The sequence below is a fragment of the Leiobunum rupestre genome, chromosome 1 (assembly GCF_980474605.1).
Source record: "Leiobunum rupestre chromosome 1, qqLeiRupe1.1.hap1, whole genome shotgun sequence".
Taxonomy (NCBI): Eukaryota; Metazoa; Arthropoda; class Arachnida; order Opiliones; family Sclerosomatidae; genus Leiobunum; species Leiobunum rupestre.
Window position 1 is genome coordinate 13,000,774 of NC_143384.1, and position 24,484 is coordinate 13,025,257.

General features: G+C 37.5%; 2 protein-coding genes and 1 long non-coding RNA gene across 3 annotated transcripts; all 3 read right to left on the reverse strand.

The window, feature by feature from the left end:
* Positions 1–6,295: 6,295 nt before the first annotated feature.
* LOC149961121 (speckle-type POZ protein-like) lies at positions 6,296–7,252 on the reverse strand. The gene has a single exon (XM_090158010.1). It carries the CDS (start codon positions 7,250–7,252, stop codon positions 6,296–6,298), a length of 957 nt encoding a protein of 318 aa, XP_090014136.1.
* Positions 7,253–15,645: 8,393 nt separating this feature from the next.
* LOC149961122 (uncharacterized) lies at positions 15,646–16,119 on the reverse strand. Its single transcript, XR_016479829.1, has 3 exons — positions 16,058–16,119; positions 15,880–15,978; positions 15,646–15,801 (listed from the first exon to the last, which is right to left on the reverse strand). It is a non-coding gene; the product is annotated as an uncharacterized LOC149961122 (long non-coding RNA).
* A 6,721-nt stretch (positions 16,120–22,840) lies between these two features.
* Positions 22,841–23,764, reverse strand: LOC149961123 (speckle-type POZ protein-like). The gene has a single exon (XM_090158112.1). It carries the CDS (start codon positions 23,762–23,764, stop codon positions 22,841–22,843), a length of 924 nt encoding a protein of 307 aa, XP_090014238.1.
* Positions 23,765–24,484: the final 720 nt, after the last annotated feature.

A 24,484-nucleotide genomic window follows, 5' to 3' on the forward strand; every position in this document is an offset into this window, starting at 1 on the left:
TTAATATCTCGAGAACCGTATGGTGCAAAATTAAAATTTTTGTGGTGCCTTATGGTGCATTATGGGTGCAACATGATAGGTTAGTGAAACATTAAAAATGCAGAAGTCGCGGACTGCATTAACTTGGCCCGCGAGCTATTAAATTTCAAATTTCCCAAAATTTTAAAATTTTAATATCTCGAGAACCGTATGGTGCAAAATTAAAATTTTTGTGGTGCCTTATGGTGCATTATGGGTGCAACATGATAGGTTAGTGAAACATTAAAAATGCAGAAGTCGCGGGCTGCATTAACTTGGCCCGCGAGCTATTAAATTTCAAATTTCCCAAAATTTTAAAATTTTAATATCTCGAGAACCGTATGGTGCAAAATTAAAATTTTTGTGGTGCCTTATGGTGCATTATGGGTGCAACATGATAGGTTAGTGAAACATTAAAAATGCAGAAGTCGCGGGCTGCATTAACTTGGCCCGCGAGCTATTAAATTTCAAATTTCCCAAAATTTTAAAATTTTAATATCTCGAGAACCGTATGGTGCAAAATTAAAATTTTTGTGGTGCCTTATGGTGCATTATGGGTGCAACATGATAGGTTAGTGAAACATTAAAAATGCAGAAGTCGCGGGCTGCATTAACTTGGCCCGCGAGCTATTAAATTTCAAATTTCCCAAAATTTTAAAATTTTAATATCTCGAGAACCGTATGGTGCAAAATTAAAATTTTTGTGGTGCCTTATGGTGCATTATGGGTGCAACATGATAGGTTAGTGAAACATTAAAAATGCAGAAGTCGCGGACTGCATTAACTTGGCCCGCGAGCTATTAAATTTCAAATTTCCCAAAATTTTAAAATTTTAATATCTCGAGAACCGTATGGTGCAAAATTAAAATTTTTGTGGTGCCTTATGGTGCATTATGGGTGCAACATGATAGGTTAGTGAAACATTAAAAATGCAGAAGTCGCGGGCTGCATTAACTTGGCCCGCGAGCTATTAAATTTCAAATTTCCCAAAATTTTAAAATTTTAATATCTCGAGAACCGTATGGTGCAAAATTAAAATTTTTGTGGTGCCTTATGGTGCATTATGGGTGCAACATGATAGGTTAGTGAAACATTAAAAATGCAGAAGTCGCGGGCTGCATTAACTTGGCCCGCGAGCTATTAAATTTCAAATTTCCCAAAATTTTAAAATTTTAATATCTCGAGAACCGTATGGTGCAAAATTAAAATTTTTGTGGTGCCTTATGGTGCATTATGGGTGCAACATGATAGGTTAGTGAAACATTAAAAATGCAGAAGTCGCGGACTGCATTAACTTGGCCCGCGAGCTATTAAATTTCAAATTTCCCAAAATTTTAAAATTTTAATATCTCGAGAACCGTATGGTGCAAAATTAAAATTTTTGTGGTGCCTTATGGTGCATTATGGGTGCAACATGATAGGTTAGTGAAACATTAAAAATGCAGAAGTCGCGGGCTGCATTAACTTGGCCCGCGAGCTATTAAATTTCAAATTTCCCAAACTTTTAAAATTTTAATATCTCGAGAACCGTATGGTGCAAAATTAAAATTTTTGTGGTGCCTTATGGTGCATTATGGGTGCAACATGATAGGTTAGTGAAACATTAAAAATGCAGAAGTCGCGGGCTGCATTAACTTGGCCCGCGAGCTATTAAATTTCAAATTTCCCAAAATTTTAAAATTTTAATATCTCGAGAACCGTATGGTGCAAAATTAAAATTTTTGTGGTGCCTTATGGTGCATTATGGGTGCAACATGATAGGTTAGTGAAACATTAAAAATGCAGAAGTCGTGGGCTGCATTAACTTGGCCCGCGAGCTATTAAATTTCAAATTTCCCAAAATTTTAAAATTTTAATATCTCGAGAACCGTATGGTGCAAAATAAAATTTTTTGTGGTGCCTTATGGTGCATTATGGGTGCAACATGATAGGTTAGTGAAACATTAAAAATGCAGAAGTCGCGGGCTGCATTAATTTGGCCCGCGAGCTATTAAATTTCAAATTTCCCAAAATTTTAAAATTTTAATATCTCGAGAACCGTATGGTGCAAAATTAAACTTTTTGTGGTGCCTTATGGTGCATTATGGGTGCAACATGATAGGTTAGTGAAACATTAAAAATGCAGAAGTCGCGGGCTGCATTAACTTGGCCCGCGAGCTATTAAATTTCAAATTTCCCAAAATTTTAAAATTTTAATATCTCGAGAACCGTATGGTGCAAAATTAAATTTTTTGTGGTGCCTTATGGTGCATTATGGGTGCAACATGATAGGTTAGTGAAACATTAAAAATGCAGAAGTCGCGGGCTGCATTAACTTGGCCCGCGAGCTATTAAATTTCAAATTTCCCAAAATTTTAAAATTTTAATATCTCGAGAACCGTATGGTGCAAAATTAAAAATTTTGTGGTGCCTTATGGTGCATTATGGGTGCAACATGATAGGTTAGTGAAACATTAAAAATGCAGAAGTCGCGGGCTGCATTAACTTGGCCCGCGAGCTATTAAATTTCAAATTTCCCAAAATTTTAAAATTTTAATATCTCGAGAACCGTATGGTGCAAAATTAAAATTTTTGTGGTGCCTTATGGTGCATTATGGGTGCAACATGATAGGTTAGTGAAACATTAAAAATGCAGAAGTCGCGGGCTGTATTAACTTGGCCCGCGAGCTATTAAATTTCAAATTTCCCAAAATTTTAAAATTTTAATATCTCGAGAACCGTATGGTGCAAAATTAAAATTTTAAAATTTGAATATCTCGAGAACCGCATGGTGCAAAATTAAAATTTTTGTGGTGCCTTATGGTGCATTATGGGTGCAACATGATAGGTTAGTGAAACATTAAAAATGCAGAAGTCGCGGGCTGTATTAACTTGGCCCGCGAGCTATTAAATTTCAAATTTCCCAAAATTTTAAAATTTTAATATCTCGAGAACCGTATGGTGCAAAATTAAAATTTTTGTGGTGCCTTATGGTGCATTATGGGTGCAACATGATAGGTTAGTGAAACATTAAAAATGCAGAAGTCGCGGGCTGCATTAACTTGGCCCGCGAGCTATTAAATTTCAAATTTCCCAAAATTTTAAAATTTTAATATCTCGAGAACCGTATGGTGCAAAATTAAAATTTTTGTGGTGCCTTATGGTGCATTATGGGTGCAACATGATAGGTTAGTGAAACATTAAAAATGCAGAAGTCGCGGGCTGCATTAACTTGGCCCGCGAGCTATTAAATTTCAAATTTCCCAAAATTTTAAAATTTTAATATCTCGAGAACCGTATGGTGCAAAATTAAAATTTTTGTGGTGCCTTATGGTGCATTATGGGTGCAACATGATAGGTTAGTGAAACATTAAAAATGCAGAAGTCGCGGGCTGCATTAACTTGGCCCGCGAGCTATTAAATTTCAAATTTCCCAAAATTTTAAAATTTTAATATCTCGAGAACCGTATGGTGCAAAATTAAAATTTTTGTGGTGCCTTATGGTGCATTATGGGTGCAACATGATAGGTTAGTGAAACATTAAAAATGCAGAAGTCGCGGACTGCATTAACTTGGCCCGCGAGCTATTAAATTTCAAATTTCCCAAAATTTTAAAATTTTAATATCTCGAGAACCGTATGGTGCAAAATTAAAATTTTTGTGGTGCCTTATGGTGCATTATGGGTGCAACATGATAGGTTAGTGAAACATTAAAAATGCAGAAGTCGCGGGCTGCATTAACTTGGCCCGCGAGCTATTAAATTTCAAATTTCCCAAAATTTTAAAATTTTAATATCTCGAGAACCGTAAGGTGCAAAATTAAAATTTTTGTGGTGCCTTATGGTGCATTATGGGTGCAACATGATAGGTTAGTGAAACATTAAAAAATGCAGAAGTCGCGGGCTGCATTAACTTGGCCCGCGAGCTATTAAATTTCAAATTTCCCAAAATTTTAAAATTTTAATATCTCGAGAACCGTATGGTGCAAAATTAAAATTTTTGTGGTGCCTTATGGTGCATTATGGGTGCAACATGATAGGTTAGTGAAACATTAAAAAATGCAGAAGTCGCGGGCTGCATTAACTTGGCCCGCGAGCTATTAAATTTCAAATTTCCCAAAATTTTAAAATTTTAATATCTCGAGAACCGTATGGTGCAAAATTAAAATTTTTGTGGTGCCTTATGGTGCATTATGGGTGCAACATGATAGGTTAGTGAAACATTAAAAATGCAGAAGTCGCGGGCTGCATTAACTTGGCCCGCGAGCTATTAAATTTCAAATTTCCCAAAATGTTCAAATTTTAATATCTCGAGAACCGTATGGTGCAAAATTAAAATTTTTGTGGTGCCTTATGGTGCATTATGGGTGCAACATGATAGGTTAGTGAAACATTAAAAAATGCAGAAGTCGCGGGCTGCATTAACTTGGCCCGCGAGCTATTAAATTTCAAATTTCCCAAAATTTTAAAATTTTAATATCTCGAGAACCGTATGGTGCAAAATTAAAATTTTTGTGGTGCCTTATGGTGCATTATGGGTGCAACATGATAGGTTAGTGAAACATTAAAAAATGCAGAAGTCGCGGGCTGCATTAACTTGGCCCGCGAGCTATTAAATTTCAAATTTCCCAAAATGTTTAAATTTTAATATCTCGAGAACCGTATGGTGCAAAATTAAAATTTTTGTGGTGCCTTATGGTGCATTATGGGTGCAACATGATAGGTTAGTGAAACATTAAAAATGCAGAAGTCGCGGGCTGCATTAACTTGGCCCGCGAGCTATTAAATTTCAAATTTCCCAAAATTTTAAAATTTTAATATCTCGAGAACCGTATGGTGCAAAATTAAATTTTTTGTGGTGCCTTATGGTGCATTATGGGTGCAACATGATAGGTTAGTGAAACATTAAAAATGCAGAAGTCGCGGGCTGCATTAACTTGGCCCGCGAGCTATTAAATTTCAAATTTCCCAAAATTTTAAAATTTTAATATCTCGAGAACCGTATGGTGCAAAATTAAAATTTTTGTGGTGCCTTATGGTGCATTATGGGTGCAACATGATAGGTTAGTGAAACATTAAAAACACCAGAAGTCGCGGGCTGCATTAACTTGGCCCGCGATAATTGAAATTTAAATATCCCGAGAACCACATGGTGCAAAATTAAAACGTTGGTGGTGCATTTTAGTGCATTTTGGGTGCAATAAGATAGGCTCGTTTAATGTGTAATAACCAAAAACTCGCGGGTTGCATTAACTTGGCCCGCGAAACTTAATTATTTTAATTGCTACTAAACTGTTGCGGTGCAAAATTCGGAATTAACGGTGCAAAATGGTGCAATATGGGTGCAACATGATAGGGTATTTAACTACTAGATTCGATGAAGTCGCGGGCCAACTTAATGGAGCCTCTATGGTGGCCTGTGCCATCTTGTTTGATTTCAAAAGTATAAAAAAAATGCCATGTTCAAATGGCGAAACCAGATAAGTTTAGAATTATAAATATTTAATTGAATTAAAAAAGTCATAATAATAAGATAAAACCTAAAAAATAATAGGGGAAAAAATGTGTAATCTTTCAACAACGATGTTCGTATTGTAAATTAGTATTATTCGACGCTTGGCTGACGAAGGACCGCGGTCCGAAAGCTCCCAAATTTTAAATAATTTATATTTTTAAAAACTCCATGAAGTTACACTTCTTTTTAAAATATTTACAAATTTTAAGTTAAGAATTACTTTGGTTGACCAGAGTTCTAGCTTCAATATTCCACATAGTTGAAAACAGAAAAAAGTTTTGCTGTGCGAATTGAATACCCCCTTGTCAAAACCATATATATTTGGGCATATACTATTTTTGAAGGAATTAAAAAACTTACTAATAACTCGTACCGATAGGTCTTCGAGCGAATCTCGGATCAAATAGATCTTCGAGTAATAAACTACAAAAAAACTAATTAAAATAGCCAGAAATTCCAAAATATTGAACCTGACGTGAAAACATAATGAATATCCGTTCTTACTAACTCAAACTATATCAAAGCCAAGAACCAAGAACAAAATTTTGCCAACCCTACGCCGAATCTATCTAAAACAGAAGTCGGGTAGAAGTACGAAATAATAATACACATTTCAATGCTACTAAAATTATTAAATGAATCATATGCATCTCAAATACAAGGACTAAAGTCGAGACAAAGAAATGATAGAGCTTTAATTATAAATATATTGAAAGCTAAGAGTTTAAAATTGTGATACGTTTTATCACGTTAAGAACAAACGTCAAATGTAGAAAACCTTTAATCAGTTGCAATGAACCTCTTTGATCTGTATCTTTTTGCGCCTAATAATCTTAATGATGGATATCAAAACGCTCTTGATCATTTCTGGTTCCAACTCGCTCCATCCGACCAACTTACTCGGGTCACCCTCCAAATCGTCGAACTTCTCCACGATGAAATTCAATGCTGCTTCCTGCAACTTATCTGACTCGTACTTTTCACCCATGACCAGGATTTCCACGACTTTTTCCAAGGTCATGGCTGGAATGATTGCAGTGGTGCACATATCTTTCAATTCTTCTAGCTGGCAAAGATGGGATGCCTGAATCAGCGTGAAGCTAGTGGCGGAAATATTTGGTGGCTTGGATCCGGTGTAAATGAACTGAAGCAAATCCTTGACGGTAGCCTCGTCGAAAACGTCCTCCCAGTTCAAGATATTATCTTCACTCTCTTTCATTTGAGTTATAAACATTGTCATGAAGTATTCAGAGCTGTTCGCCAAGACGAGTTTATGACAAGGGTAAACTTGACGCTTGGTTTTTATGGTGAACTCAGTCAAGAAGCCTTTCTCTAACATTTTGTTGACGAAATTGTAAGAAATCCCCTCAGGTTTTGAGACACCTTCGCAGCCGAAGGTCACTGAGATGGGAATGAACTGGCTCCCAGAAGAGTGGAGACAGGCAATGGTACCTTTGAATTTATTAAAGTTGTGCTCGTTGAGATTAATACGTTGTTGCCCTATTACTTTTGTGGATTCGATGATTTGGATTTCGAAGTAGCTGGCCCGGTATCTATATCCTCGATCCGGTTCCCCCGTTACTGACAAATTGAAAGATTTTGAATTAACGTAAGTGTATTTGAAACTAAGTTTCCAAACTTGTCGTTCTTTCTGCATCGCGTTCACTTTCAGGTAAACACCGGACAAATCACTGTTAAAAGGACTAAACTTGAAAGTTTCCTTCCAGCTTCCGTCCTTCATAGTGATTCAATTCGCAAACTTAATACGAAATTAGGCTTAACACGATTTCCAGAGCGTCTGGCCATGGAGGAAGCACGTGACTGATACTGCGTTCAGTCAATAGGAGCGGACATCTCCATAGAAGAGGAGGGGTTCAAAAATCAAGTGGCTCTGCCGAACGGCGGAGACACCAACTGAGTCTAAGCGGACGAATTTTCGTGAAAATTGTTTTTTCTCCCTAATGCTTTTCCAACGGGAATTTGTTTTCCTAACTGTGTTGCAATTCGGAGACTTTTTAATAATTTTAGTGTTTGTACTCAACTTTGAATTTTTCATATGATTTTTAGTAAGTTTCCAGGTTTTATTTAAGACTACTTTCATAATTTTCCCTTAATTATTTCGCTCGTAATCTACTTTTAAAATCGACGAAAATTTTAAGGCGAGGAAATGAATTCCCCGCCTTTGGGACCTGTATTTGTGCTAGGCCTCGGTATTGCGCAATGATTTTTAAATTCCAAACATTAAAACCGAGGCCTAGCACAAATACAGGTCCCAAAGGCGGGGAATTCATTTCCTCGCCTTAAAATTTTCGTCGATTTTAAAAGTAGATTACGAGCGAAATAATTAAGGGAAAATTATGAAAGTAGTCTTAAATAAAACCTGGAAACTTACTAAAAATCATATGAAAAATTCAAAGTTGAGTACAAACACTAAAATTATTAAAAAGTCTCCGAATTGCAACACAGTTAGGAAAACAAATTCCCGTTGGAAAAGCATTAGGGAGAAAAAACAATTTTCACGAAAATTCGTCCGCTTAGACTCAGTTGGTGTGTCCGCCGTTCGGCAGAGCCACTTGATTTTTGAACCCCTCCTCTTCTATGGAGTTGTCCGCTCCTATTGACTGAACGCAGTATCAGTCACGTGCTTCCTCCATGGTCTGGCTTTCGCCACAAACAAAGAACCTGTGTGATGCCAGTTCGCGAAAAAGGAATTTCCCTTTCTGACCCTTAAAATTTTCCTTTTAGGAATAAAAATTCCCTTGTTTTCCAAACCACTAAAATGAATGATATTAGCGTATAACGATTACTTGGGATGTTGTAAAACAAAAATAACAAATATCCTGAAGAAATAATACTTTTATTTTCATTTAAACTACGAACAATTTTACCAGTTATTTAGCAGACGACTTTCCAAATTGCCAAAACAAAATTTCAGGGGTGCCAGCTAAAGCGCATTTAACAAAATACTTTTGATTGTCTTAATTGATTCTTTCATAATAAGTCAATTTAATGAAGGTGTGCCATTTTTTATCTAAGCTTTAAATAAAATTTATTTTTCCCGGTTTTCCTTCGAATTTCCTCAGATTTAGGTTATTTTTGTTCGGATTTCCCTTTTCCTTTTTACAATTTTTAGGGGTCAAAATTTTCCTAGATGCGCTCAATCAAGCTCTCGTTCTTGAAATGGGATTTGCCCTAACAGAATGCTGATAACCCTGGATAGGTAAAGTGTATTCTTTTTTTTTTTTTTAGAAGCTCGTTATGAGCGATTGTAACGGGTGGGACAATTCAGTCCGCTGGTCCATTTGATTAATCAGGTGCGAGATATGTGTTACGGCCACGCCAACGGGGGGATACTTGGGGATAGGGTTGGGACACCCGTGGCGGAAGTATGACAACCACCCGTTGGGGGATTAGTGGTCGTCCTCAGACGGCCATCCACAAACTCTGCCTCCCGGACGCCTGGGATTACAGGAGTGAGCCACTACTCCCGGCTAAAGTGTATTCTTCCACTTCCAATATTCCAATTTCCTTGACGGTGAGAATTCATTATTATGTGAATGGCGCAGTGAAGGTCATCCTAACGAACTGCTTTGGTCTTTGTTTAAACTATATGGAAAAGGAGTAACTACACCTTTCGTTACTACACGTAGTGGCTATGTATTGTTTTTCAAGGCGCGATAAACTCTAACCAGGGTATAAAAAACTCTACACATTTGGTAGAGACGATAGAGCAATGAAGATCTTAAGTGGTTTTTGTTCGTACCAAATCTGTTCATAAAAACTGTGGAGACGTTTCAATGGTTACTAAACGCCCTGTGCAGAGACGTTTTTAAGAATCGCAAAATAGCGATTCCTTGCTAAATTAACAGAAAGGGGGCGTGGTTTCGGAAAATCGCAAACTTCACGCCAAGTCGGTGTGCAGGACTGCAGAGAAATCATATCTTTTTTGAATCTGATACTTTTTTAGATCGATTTCAGAAATATACCTTATAATTCTATCAATTTTGATACGATTTTTTACCCAAAAACTTCTATACAAATATTTAGTTTGAAATGTTTTACAAGACCGTAAAAAATTGATTAGTTGTGATTCCACGGATTTTTATTGATAGTAAAATTGATCTGAATTGTGAATATCGCGATAGTGATATTGGGGCCATCTTGATGATATTGAGAGGTAAATGATTGATAGGAAAAAGTTTGCACATTTAGATTCTGACGCGTTGTTTATTTCAACCCCTCCTCACTGACGTTTGAGAAGATATAAATTTTTTTTCACTTTCTCTAGCAAACGCGCCACCGTCATGCCAGTAAGAGTATGTGGCCTGCCAAAATAGGGGGTAAGCTCGTGGTCTTGTTGGTGCTCTGTTTGTATCAGCCATTTTTATTTCGTGCCGCTCACCCGGTAGGGGGACCGAATTATTGGGAGGGGGACCGAATTATTGGGAGGGGGACCGAATTATTGGGAGGGGGACCGAATTATTGGGAGGGGGACCGAATTATTGGGAGGGGGACCGAATTATTGGGAGGGGGACCGAATTATTGGGAGGGGGACCGAATTATTGGGAGGGGGACCGGGACGCCGCCGCTCCCATTCGGTTTGACGTCTTCAGCACTGGTTTTGACTTTATCGTGTTTCATTGGGTAGCCGGCCGGGCAGTCAAGTCTGTACGTTTGGATAGGGCCCTCTCTTAACCCACGTTTTGCTGTGATAAGTAACTATCAGTAAGAAAATCCCCTTTTTTAAAAACCCGGGGGGCCTTCTAAGTTAGAATTACGACTTTATTAAACCTCAGGCACAATATTTTTCTTCAAAAAGTTGTCCCTTCCGATTTGCGGGGGGGGGGGGGGGTGAGGGATTGCCTTCGGTGGCCCTCTAGAGGACTCGTAGAGGCGGTGGGGCTATGTCTTCGGTGATCCCCTAGGAGTTTGTCAGAGGTGTGAATTGGCCGATTTGGCTCCTTTTCGAAATACAAGGCTGCCAAAGAACCCAGCTAGCTCGTGACAATCAAACTTCGGATATCTTATATGTTATACTAAAATAAAATTTTATTTATTTTATATATATATACTCCATTTCATTAAAAAAGTGGTAAATCCGATAATTTTGGTTTATTACTCAAAATTGTTTTTAGTTTTTGTCCTCGTTGACCTCAAGAATACCTGGAAACTCTGTTGTGAATTCCTCTTTTCCTCTGTTTCTATTTATAATTTAGTTTCGTTATTTGAAGCCCGACCGATTATTTGAAATTGTGCCGCTTTTGTTTCAATTCAGGGTAGTTTTGTTTAGGGAGCGCTTGTTAAATTTAGTAAACGTTTGCCCCGCCGGTTTGTTACTATTAGAAATCGTATTTATTTGATGTGTTCTAATTAAAGCATTTGAAGAGCTTTGCGGATGAAATATCCCAGGTTGATATCTTTTATTCCTTTGGTTCAATTTTTGGTTTAAGCTCTTGGTTGCATGTTTTTGAAGTTTTCCCCGAAGGATTGAAATGTGTCTGGCCTAAAATGTTTTGAGGTTTATACTATTATTGAAGTGCTTAAGAAAATTTTTTTCAAAAAAATTTCGTAATATAAGGATTTCTTAATTAAAGTTTCCAATTAAATTTTCACATAATCGAAATTTCATTTCTCAAATATGTTTCTGGTTATATCCCATCCTTGGAATTTTAAAATTTTTTCGGCTTTGAATAAGAAGAATATTCTAGTATTGTTCCCCTCAATTCAAAAAACTCTACACGACCATCAAGGACCACCCAAATTGGACGGAAACCAAACAACTGGCAACCCTGCTGTCTTACTAAGTTTGGTTTTCTTGTTACAGCACCGCGTAGTGTCGGGGGAAAGAACTTCCACGACGCCAATGTTAGTGGCCTCGTCGAAACCGCGGAGTCAGACTCTTTTCCTTATATCTCTAACTAGCTCTTTTAACAATGTTGCTTTGAGGGAAATTCCCTCGTATAACCAATCCGAAGAGTCTCTGGCTCTGTGTATTAAAATAAACAACAGCTGCTGATTCCCTCGCGGACTGCTCGGCTGCGACTTCTTCGCTGTATTGTGACTGGAAAACCATCGTCGATTTGCGGAGATGCGTTTGGTCATACCACGTTGCCACCGCATCGACCGTCAGTTTAAATGGAGAGCGGTAAGTGACTTTTTTGGTTTTTTGGCCTTCCTTTTATAGCGTAGATTTCATAGGGTGAACAGGATGTACTTACTTAAAAGAAGCGCATCAGGTCCCGCGAATGTGTAAGTATACTTTTACTTAATTTTATCTATTACACAACCTGAAACCTTAGACAATGCTGCGGGCGGGGATTCCCTCTGGGGCGCCGGTTCACTCTTTTTACTTTTACTGGAAACCGTACATACACACAGTCAATGTAGTGAATTTGAAGCCAAACTTTTTGGACGGGGGCCAAGCGAAATGTTGGACACGTTACCCTTTCTAGTGGCACAGGCAAACATAGCGCGTTACTTTTATATTCATAGATTATACAAAAAGGGGTTGTCACCATTTTTCCGGTCACTTGAGGAACTCAGCCACAGTCAATTACGACATTTCGCTATGGCTCTTTTGGTTCAGTACTATCGATGATGGCTCTAATTCACCCCAGCAAGTTATCGGCGGTCTTTCGCTATAGGTGGTATTCACGAGGAGATGCGGTCATTGCTATAAGGCAGATAGTTATGGGGGAAAGAGGGATGACACTAGCCTTCCACTACAATGATGATAACGTAACGATAATACATTTTATAGAGACCAACATGTCACTACCCCCTTTTGTGAAAACTATGTATGCGACCTAGTCATAATTACTCAAAAAAGTAAAGCGCAAAAGCAGGGTATATTTTTAAATGTGCGCGTTAAAATCATCACACCAGCTAGCTTTTTATTTCTTAAGCACTCGCGTTAAATCGCAGAAAATGGTACGGCAAGTTGTCGACCTCACAACAGAGCTGGCAGAAGCCACCAGAACCTCGTCCGGAAACCCCACCGCTGCCGTCTGTTCTCAGGATATTCTTTAGCTAGATGACTTCGCTGAGGAGATGAGCAAATCGTTGGAGATTTTTGGGGCTTCGGTAGTTTTATTCATTCGCACGTGTCAAGTTTTAAATTTTATTATATTTCCAAATAATAACTTTCTCAGTCATCTTATTCTCAGCCTGAAGACCAAGAGGTCAAAGACCTTTAAGACCGCACGTCACGGGAAGTTTGAGCTTTCTAAAGATTTTGTAAAGGTAAAAAAATCCCTCTGGTTGAGAGTTCAAAGATTTGATTTTAATTTTATTTGTAAATGTTGTGGGTTTTTAAAACAATTGATCGGGTAGAAATTAATTACATTTGATATTCACTTGATATTTAAACCTTTTGAGGGATTGATAGAAAATTTTATCAGAATAATGATATTGGCGCTATATTAAAAAAAATTGAGAGGAGAAAAACTGATCGATAAAAGTTATTCATCTTTGATTTTAAAATGATATTAAAACGCTTCGGTGTTTTGAGAGGTAAAAAGATAGATAGGCTAAAAAGTGCCCATGTCTGGATCATTGAGTTGGGAATAATATTATCTAGAGCCCCAGTTCAAATTTTCCCCATAGGCTTTAACACAGCATTAGTGAAGATAGGAACGAAAAACATGGGAGGGTTATCAACTACGACAAAAGCCACCTATGAGCGACAAATGCAACTATTTAAATGAAAAATTCTTCGACGACCCCTGCCGCCACCTATGAGCGAAAAATGCAACTATTTAAATGAAAATTCTTCGACGACCCCTGCCGCCACCTCTTAGCGACTTTGTGAACAATTAGAATTTTAACTTATAAATTGAAGCGGGAAAGCGACGCGTTTTTAAGAAAAATTTTGAAAACGCGTTTTTTTAAATTAAAGTCATATACATCTGAAAACTCTTTATTAACACAATAAAGGTTTCTTTTGTGAGTTCTTTACTATTTTGTAATAGATTTTGAGTTAAATTTTAAGCATAATGGGTAGGAAATGCGCAATTTCGTCTTGCGAAAATAATGGAAGAAACAAAAAAGTCTCTTGGCATAAGTAGGAGCAGCACTAAAATTAAAAAAAAATAAATAAAAGACATTTATATTCTAAATTATTCAAAATTACAATAAGGTTTCCAGGTAAAGTGAATCCATTGTTGCAAAAATGGCTTAAAGCCATTGGAAAACCAGACTGGGTTCCAAACGCAACAGATGCAGTTTGCGGTGATCATTTTACAGAGGAAGACTTCATGAAAAACACCACTTTTAAAATCCTTACAAACACCGCAACACCTTCACTTTTCTTAAATACAAATTTTAGAGCTGGCATGGTACTATGTAAGAAGAAAATAAATTATTAGACAATTACTTAGATAACTTTTTACAGAAAACGTACAGTAGAAGGAACTGTACAGTTAACGAAGTTATGGAAAGCTCATCTACAGAGGAAGCGCAAAGCACAACTACAGAGGATGTCAAAAGAATAACGACAGAGGATTTGCAAAACTCAACTATAGAGGATACAAAAAGTTTAATTTTTGTGGATTTGGATATAGGTTCAAATCAAGAGATCCTTGATATCGCAATGGAAATTCAAAATCAAAATACTCTTCCACTTGAGGTACAGATTACACATTTGATTTAAGTTAAAAGTTTTCGTGGAGTAACTAAAATTAAATTAATTTTGAAGACAAGAGAAGACACTGATAAGAAATTGTGCCACACTGAAACCAAAAACACATGTCTTTCAATGCCCGATCATGTATATTTTTCCCCTAACATTCAAAAATCTTAATTTAATTTAGTTTTTTCATATAGACTTACAACACTACATATGAAAAGCAGCTACTGAAATTTCAGGAATTAGTTCGCAAAAAGGTTTTTTTTTCATTTGATTTAAAGAAAATACATGCAAAGATCCATTTATAAATTTAATTAAAATTACCACTTGTAAATACTTTCAGGATCAAAAAATACTCAGATTAAAAATGCAGTTGACCAAACAAGCTCTTAAAAGAAAAGGAATTAAAAAAGCATTTAAGAGTGTAAAGCAAAAAGTCAAGCGGCAAACAAATAAATTGGGAAGTTTTAAAGCAATATTAACAACATTGCGTACCGGAAAGCTTGCCGAAGAAGAAAATCTTGCCAAAATAGAAGAGCTCTATTCCCCTGTTGCCAAAGAACTTTTTAAACAATTGAAAGAAGCTGGTCCCAAAAATTTAGCTAAAAAACCATACAATAATACATTACGGGAATTTGCAGTCACCCTTCACTTTTACAGCCCTAAAGCTTACCGTTATCTAAGGGCGATTCTTCACCTTACCACATCCTAACTCACTAAGAAATTGGGCAACTAAAGTTAATGGAGACCCTGGATTTACCATGCAAAGCTTAGATTTTATAACTAAAGAAGTTCAAAAGTCATCTTACCCCATTCTAACGTCACTTATGATAGATGAAATGTCTGTCCGCAAGGAAGTACGATGGAATGGAAAGTTTTTTGATGGGTACATCAATTATGGTACGAGCCTAGAGACATCTCTTGGCAATGACACCATAGCAACTTCTGCCTTGGTTTTTTTGGTTGTTTCCATTAATGGCAGTTGGAAAATTCCAATTGGTTACTTTTTTGTTCATGGAACACCAGCCTGGTTGTTGGACAAGCTGGTTCGTGAAGCTTTTCATCACATCAAAGCCACTGGTGCTGAATGTGTTGCGTTGGTAGCTGATGGACTTTCTTCCAATATTGCAATAGCCCAGCGATTAGGCGTGGTTATGACATCCAAAGAAATAAAATCAGTTTTTCCTAACCCTGGTAAAATTCATAATTATTAAAAGTTGAAATTTGAAATTAAAATTTATAAAAAAAATAATTTAGCAAACCCAGAGAAAAAAGTGGTATTCATTTTGGATATATGTCATATGTTCAAACTTCTAAGAAACTTGTGGGAATTTTTCAAGGTCATCTTTGATCAGCGAAATGATTATAACGAAGTAAAGCAATTTTTTTTAACTTCTGGAAAAAAGAATAAATTAGTAACATTATAAACATCTTGACAAATAATAGGAAATATTATGGTCTTTGGTGGAATTACTCGAGAGCATTTAAGCTGTAGAGGGTCTTAGTCTGGCCAACAAACTTACACGCTTTCACATAAGGTTTCATACACAAAAGATGAAAGTCAAATTGGCAGTACAAACAATGAGTGCCTCAGTAGCGAGCGCCATGAAATTTCTGAAGGAAATTAAGGTCAAAGAGTTTCAGAAATGTGATCCAACAGTTAACTTCATTGAAATTGTGGATAGGTAGATATAGGGTGTTGGTATTAGCACATGTTAAGATATTAAATTTGTTTTGCTTACCTCAGAGCTTTTGATATCCTCAATTCACGAAATCCATACGCTAAAGGGTACAAGGCTCCAATCAATAGCTATAACAAAGAGAGAGCAAGGACAAGCCTCCTGAAAATGAAAGATTTGATGTTAAATTTATGCGATTACGAAGGAAACTTGATTTCAGAATCAACTGGAAAAACTGGACCTCTGGGTTTTGCAGTTTCCATCACTGGTATTCTACATCTGGTAGATACTCTAGTTACGCCTGAAGGACCATTGAAGTACTGATTAGGTTTAAAGTTGAGTTGTAAGAATCAAATTTTAAGAATTTCACTTTAGACAGATATCTCCCTACCTACAAGTTATCTCAAGATCACTTAGAACTTACATTTAGTGTTTATCGACAGCAGGGAGGCTACAAAAATAACCCCACAGTAGCTCAGTTTAAGTCTGCCTATAAGAGGTCTTTTATGGCCAAGCTGGAGGCATCTGGCTGCGCCAATATTTTAGCCCTCGATGATACATCAATTCCTAATTTATTCGAAAGTTCCAATAATTTCTTACAAAAGGACACCACATCTCATGTTTCACTTACTGATGAAATTGAAGACGATGCTGATTTAGAGTTTTGTTTTGATGGTTCAAACTTGATAACGGACAACATCCTTCACTATGTCGCTGGCTTTGTTGTAAGGAAGGTGAATAGAATTCTTAGCTGTCATCAATGCAAAGCAGCATTACAGGAGAATCCAGATGACAATAATAGAAGCTTTCATGACTATTGTGTTTCATCAAAATCCTTGCTTTTAATTCGCGACCATGGCGGGTTGGTACATCCATCTAAAGACGTAATAAAGATTATTACACTCACGGAAAAATGCATCAAAAGTCTCAACCTTGAAAAATGTGGTGGTTCTTTGAAAAACATTCCACTCAGAATTGAAACACTTGTAAGACGATGCTTGATGAACGAAAAATTTTTTTCAAATCTAACAGAACACATGTTTGACCAAGAATTTGGCTGGAACCATCATTTGAACTACCTTATCAAAAACGTAATAAACATTTATACCAATATCAGATTGCGTAAGATTGCCAAGACTCTAAATGAAAAAATGAAGAGGGAATCAATTAGAAAGAAATTGACCAAACTAATCCTATTTCAAGGACAATAATATTCACCTTGGCAAGCTTCAGGCAGCCTTCAAGATGTACTGGATTCTTTATTACTTAGTTATATTCTTTATTATTTATATTCATTATTTATTTATTTATAATCATTACTTATAAAACCTTATAAAAACTATAAGGTTTAAAACTAGTGATCCGGGAACATGCTTAAAGAGGAATGCCTGAGAGGATTGTAGAAAGGAAGGTCTAACTTCTGAGGACCCCTTTGAAGCTCAAGTCAAAGATCCTGGATTCAATTAAAGCGCGACTGCCTGATGCGGCAATTTTTTTAACGTAACCGTAGTTAAAGAGACTATAACCAAGGCATGGAAGGTCAAGCTTCTAACAAAATTAGCTGCGGCTGCTGCATGTAAATCTTTAACGCTCTTCGCGTGCTCCTCCTTCCCCTCTACTTCCGAAAAATGTTATAAACCCTTTAAGCGATATTTTAATCATTCAGTAGCACAACTAACGTACCTAAGGCTTTAGTGTCTTTGTGTAAGCTAAAGTTCCAGCTCCATGCTGCGCACCTTTTCATACGTCATTCTCTACGGGTAACTTTGCCTACACCTAAAAATTATAGGGAGTAGTTTTGACTATACTCCATTTTCACTCCTCTTTCGGCCACCCTCTTAACATTAACACAGTGCGTTCTCACATTGATGAATGTATTAATGTTTAACGAATTTAAATGTAAAAAATACACTTCGTAGGGACATTTATTTATGCAAAAAGTACTTTTTTTTCAAATATAATTGATATATAAATAATAATTTCCTCTCGGGATACGTTCTATCTACTCATTTCTGGTACTGCTATTGCGTAAGCAATATACTATTGAAAGACTATTAATTACTTCTGTGTGAGTAAAGATTTTTAGTAGATCGAGTCAGGTATCGAGTACTCGATTAAGAACAATATTTACTATTTCGGGTAATCGAGTACTCGGCTAATCGAGCAGAGGCGTAATCCAAGGTCGGGGCACATGCATGGTTATATGAACAGATATTTTACTTTATTTTTATTTTCAATTGTGTTCCCCCTCCATAGCCAAATTCTGGCTACGCCTCCGCCAGTAGGTAACTTACACCCTGATAGAAGATGGATCTATTGCTAATTAATTCTACTATTTTACCTTAGATTCTAGGGTGGCTGAAATCATTGGCGTAGTCAGGGGAGGGCACAGGGGGCACGTGCCCCCCCCCCGACACTTTTTGTTTTACTTTTTTCAATGTGTGCCCCTCCCGAAACCAAATCCTGGCTATGCCTCTGGATTAAATCGGTTATCTATCAATAACCTTTGGTTAATTCATAACTTAATTTGGATTTAGTTTTTAAATGTTCGATTATCGACACTACCAGGAGCCATCGAATGGCACCCATTTTGTCAGCTGGGCATTTAAGCCTCAGGGTCAACCAAAGCGCTATTCATTACACTACACAAACCCGAGTCACGAGTGGCGAATGACGATTCTGACGAAGTAAACAAAATTTAAACTTTAAAATTATCTTGACGTACTTGTAAATTCGTGACCGAAATAGTTTTAGGTAGCGCTGCGGTGCTAAAGTTTTCTAGCCACTTCTTGGTGGGTTGGGGATTTTAATTCTTAATTTTAAAACAAATACCTGAACTAATACAAAATGATAGGTGTCGGTATAAAATAAGGTATTTACATGGTAATAATCCTTTTTCATTATTATTCTTTAATGAAAAAGATGCGAATTTAATTTAAAAAAAACAATTCGGTAACGAAGCCTTGGTCTCACGTTTCCCGAAGCCATTTAAAAAGACCTCACGTGACTTGTTTCAAGTCCGACGTTTTCCTTATATTTAAAGTTTTACCGTTGGGTGGCACCACCAGCTCATTTGTTTATCTTATTGGCCGCGTAGTTTTAAGATAGTCATGTCCTGCTTTTATTGGCTCATGCCTTAAGGGAGTATAAATAGAATCGAAACCGTGATGACTTGGTTTTAAATTAACTAGCGAAATTTCTAAAGTTGTCCAGTTAAGATTGGTGGCATAAAGGCTAAATTCGTTAATCCACCAAAAACACGGCGCTTTGTAATTATACTTCCTTTAAGGAAAATGTCGTCACGGCGCAAGTGGATTTTGACCTACATGTACCAGGGTGCACTGGGCTCCATGGGCCTACTTTCCCTTGTGGCCAATCCCGCTCTGTCCAATGGCAATTTTATCGATAGATAGATTCTCCTGTTAATTTAAGAATCCAGTAAAAATACCGTAGCGTACGGTAATACAGCTATCCCCGGGACTGCGAGAGTGGTCTTGGAGAATAGCGGGCCTTTTAAATTTCAGTTGAAATTGGGGGAAACCTGTGCAATCTCCCATCAGAGCACGCTTACCCGGGAGAGGGGACTCGTGCAATCTCTCATCAGATCACGCTTACCCGGGAGAGGGACTCGTGCAATCTCTCATCAGATCACGCTTACCCGGGAGAGGGGACTCGTGCAATCTCCCATCAGATTGCACAGGTCCCCTCTCCCTGGTAAGCGTAATTTTACAAGAGATAACGTTATACAACGCGCCCTTTTAAAACGGGGCGGCTCCGCTTTGGGGAGCACAACCAGCAATTATTTTGAGGAGCAAAATTTAAAAAATACAATACGTAACAATTGATAAAAAGAAAAAAAAATTAGAGTCTTCATCCGCTACTCTCTATAACTTTCAGGGGGGGAGTCGTGGAGATCAGCAAGGAGGGGAGATTCAAAAAGTTCCAATTGTAACCTTGAGAATCTGACCCACGCACTAAACTCGAGGGGAATTTAAATACTTATTTCCCCGTGCCGTATGTATCGAATTTATTTATTCGGGATCCTTAGAGTCGGTATTGTCACAATGTTCGGTAAATGAAATCAATAGTAGTTATGCAAGAATAATAACTTTTTATTTTGCACTTATTATCATCACCCTTATACCTATACAATTGTTAAATAGTTATCCTTACCTAATTTGTAAGGAATTAATACCTCGCGGCTATGATGGGCCTTGGGGTTGAGACAAAATAAATATCTGTATACAGAAAATACTTTGGCTGATGAAAAGAAAATTCGAAAAAAGGGGCTTCGACTAGCCTAACATAAATTAAAGATAGTTAACTTGTACCAATTTAATATTTAATTTCGGATGTGGTGGATTTTGACCAGACTAGAAAGTAATGGGAGTGTGGCTGCTCTGACAGGTGAACAAAAGAAGTAATCTACAGTACGGGGTTTCTGATTTAACAAAAGGGGTGGTATATAATCCTCTGCTAAATTCGCAGGAAATTAGTTCGGGACATAAGGGTTTCAGTTATATAATACAATTAAACAAAATACAGTAAAAGAGAAAAAACTAAGTTCAAAAGTACTTTTCGTTCTTCAAGTAACCTTCCTATGCCAAGGAATTAACCGCACATAACTTTAACACAAGAATTATCGCGCACAACCACGAATTCGACCCGAAACACCCGCACAAATACCGTGCACTTTTAACCTTCACGTCGAACCGCGTCACCGAATGCTGTATATCACATTCTGATCACATTCTTGAAGAAACGTTTAAAACGTTTAAAACTGAAGAAAACTGCCTTTTTTGTCCAAAGCTGACTTGGCTTTATATACTAGATAATTAGATGGCCCCTTATCTTATTGGAGTGTGTAAATAACTAAAAAAAGCTACGGGGCTGCCAGAATAGGCCAGAAGAATTAAACAAAACAAAACAACATTATGAGTTGGTCCCTAGGTGGCTATACTGAGGGTAGAAACGAAAAAAAAATTAGAAAGATAACAAGATGATCACTCCCGAAAGTTAACGGGTCGTGATAACGCTATAACATTTATAACGCTCTTGCGCGGTTAATAGGCCGGTAGGTAAATTTAGAGGGATCTGCGTGTAGGATACATAGTTTATTCACAATAAAGCTAAGTTTCCACCCTTAGCCTTGGTTTCCATGAACTCGCGAAACATTACGTTTCACAGCTAAAGTTTTTGTTTTCTTTTGGTTAATTTTAATTTTGAGTTTTATTTATATGCATAAATGTGAAATTTGTAAACTAAGATAAACGTGACTTAGAACAATAACTATGTATAAGATACATTAGTAATAAATAAAGCTTGATTTGAAAAAAAAAACATACGAGGGCTTTTACGCGCGTAAAGAAAAATACATTATGACTCGCGCAAATGAAAACCAATATTTAAACATAATTTCAAGCCTAGCGGATGAAGAGTTAGGGAATATTTTACCAACAGCTCAGCACGGAGGCGCTGTTAAAGGCTACGTGAATCATGGAAACGTGCAGAAACATAACCGAAAACCTTTTAGTATCTTGTGACTATCTCTCGTAAACGTTTAACGTGTAACATATTTATATAAAAATTAATATTATTATATTATAAACTTATGGTTATGTACTATACAGCAGTGGCGGCTGCACGGAAGACAAAATATGACGCACGTATCTCTTACAGATTATGTTTAAAGCGAACTACGATTGAGAAATTAATTGTATTGAATTAAATATCTTACCTTCTGATGCCTTTCCAAGTTTTTAGGGTTATCGCCATGTAAAATTGTGTTGCAAATCAAACAGTTGACTACACGGTTTTCGAAAGTAGACCCTTTTTGTCTAGTAGACTTCCACTCTAAAAGTAATGATCCTGTAAATTCCATCTTCAATAACGGCTGGGAACTTTAGTTTTCTTTTCGACACTCGAAGCGACAGAAGTCATTTTTTCTAACGCAATCTCCCGAACTAGCAAGTATGTTCTAAATTTATAACAATGGTGACAGGTTAGTCAGGTGACGATTCCTTTTTTTAAATACTCTCGTAACAAATCACTTTTTTTTCTAAAAAAAGGGCCATCCGACAACGCCACTGCTATAAACAATGATGAGCTTGGCCGAAGCTACGACTGCTTGAACTCTAATTCAGCTTTTTTGAAAGATTTATTTTTTCTCAGTACGGAGGATACTTTTTGCAGTTGAAATTTAACCTTTATTGTCCAGTGAAAACTTCAATGGAAAGTTGACTAGCAAAACTGTGATAAAAATAATGAAATTGTATCAACACCTTTCGTTTTATTTCAAAAATAGTACTGAAAAGGAAATAAACACCTTTTTCTTACCAATATCAACCTTCAACAATTTATCGCCCGAGCAACCTTTACTCTAGTAAAATTATTTGAAATGTTAACTTGTAATCGTCATATTATCTTTTTTTAACCTATCAGCATATGTTTATCTTCTTGCGAAGAAACTCTTTAGTAAAAACTCCGTAAAAATCTTCAAACGAAGACCATTTTAATTGGAAGAATATAGAACAGTTTCGCGTAGTTAAGACGAAGTTTCGTTCACTGAGTTATAGTTTCCTTCGCGCGAGGAAGGTTTCCGTGGTTTCGAAAGGTAGAGTCCTATTCTTCTTTCAGAATAAGAAGGTTTCATATGGCGGAATTGGAAACTTCACTGGGCGAAGGAAATATTCGAAAAGTAAAAAATTCATTCCCGACCAATTTTTTTTATTTCCATCCATTCCATTACCGTATATAATTTTTCACTCCCATTACGGACCATTCCCACGGGAATACCGCGAGAATAGGGAAAATACCGTTTCCACGCAGCATTCAAATACACAGAAATAAAAAACTCGACTACCAAACAAGAAATTGTCAAAGATCTGCTCTTTAATATTTTTAAACATAATCTCCTAATTTTAGAGTTTAAAAAACAAAATGTGGGAAAAAAAGTATGGCGCGTGATTCGTTTTATCACGTTAAAATGAAACAATTGATCAATGATGAGGTTTCATTGAACCTCTTATACTTGTATCTGTTTACGCCCAATAATTTTAAAGACGGATAGCAGCACACTTTTACCCATTTGCGGCTCCAACTCGCTCCATCCGACCAGCTTGCTGGGGTCGCCTTCCAACTCCGAGTACTTCTCGACGATGAAATTCAGAGCTTCTTCCTTCAACTCGTCCGACTCGTACTTTTCACCCATGGTCAATACTTCCAAGACGTTGTCCAAGGTCATGGCGGGGATGATTTCAGAGATGCACATCTCTTTCAGTTCTTCCAGCAGACACAGGCGGGAGGCTTCAAACAACGCGAAGCAAGTGGTTTTAATGCGCGATGGCTTCGATGCACTGTAAACGTATTGGATCAAATCCTTGACGGTAGCCTCGTCGAAAACGTCCTCCCAGTGCAAGACATTATCTTCGCTCTCCTTCATGCCAGTTGTGAACATGGTACGGAAGTAGTCAGACCGAGCTGCCAAGACGAGTTTGTGACAAGGGATATCTTGGTTCTTGGTTTTGATAGTGAAGTCCGTCAAGACGCCTTTCTCCAACAATATATTCATGGGCTCATACGAAATACCTTTAGGTTTGGCTCTGTTCTCACAGCCGAATGTCATCCAAATTCTCATGCAAATGTCCGGGACCAAATTTGCAAGGTCTATACATGTTTTAAATTTGTTGTCGGTCAGAAATATAAAATCACTTGCGCCGATTTTCGAGCTGGTGATATCCCTTATTTTAATACTACAGTAGCTGGCTTTGTATTGGTAATCGCGATCTGGTTCCCCAGTTACTGTTAGGGTACGGAATTTAAAAACGCGCTCGAAACAAATCTTCCAATACTGTCGTTCCTTTCGCAAGGTGTTAACCTTTACGTAAATTTCGGAATTATATCGAGGATCTAGAACAAACTGGGACGTTTCTTTCCAACTAGTACTCATGTTGATTCGATAATAAATCTAATCCGTTATTAGGCTTAGCTCTGAACTCTCGGGAACGATTTTCAGCACGTACTGCTCCCGACAGAAATAAAGAGATAATGCTAACCTGGCCTTTTTTTTTGAGATACACACACATCGGTGTCGACCCGAGGCCTTAGACACCAGCACACACACAATAACTGATTAATCAGGGCGAGATATGTGTAACGGCCACGCCAACGGGGGGATACGTGGGGACAGGGGTGGGGACACCCTTGGCGGAAGTATTCCGACCACCCGTTAGGGGATTGGTGGTCGTCCTCACACGGCCATCCACAAACTCTGCCTCCCGGACGCCTGGGATTACAGGAGTGAGCCACTACTCCCGGCATGCTAACCTGGCCTAGCCCAGCGTTGCCAGATTTTTCTGACCGAATTATTGTACAAAGGCTAAAACATTATAGTACAACCATAAGCCTATCAACCCTAATTTTGAATCGAAAGGCAGTGTTGGTTCAAGCAAACGACTGGCGAAAGTACAGCGCTAAATCCACCCGGTGGCGGAAAAGAGAAACGTAACGCGTCCCGCAATGCATGATGCCAGCTGCTTTGGTAAGAGAGAGTTGCGTAGAGAGAGAAAGGGGGAAGGAAGAAGCTTCAATTTATCTCTACCAGGTGCCGATACTATCGCCTGATTTCTTCTTTTTCGCCCGTCCTGTGGTGGTACAAAGGGCGCTATGC

Excerpts from the sequence above, each read along its gene's own strand:
- LOC149961121 (XM_090158010.1), bottom strand. The coding sequence starts at position 7,252 with ATGAAGGACGGAAGCTGGAAGGAAACTTTCAAGTTTAGTCCTTTTAAC.
- LOC149961123 (XM_090158112.1), bottom strand. The coding sequence starts at position 23,764 with ATGAGTACTAGTTGGAAAGAAACGTCCCAGTTTGTTCTAGATCCTCGA.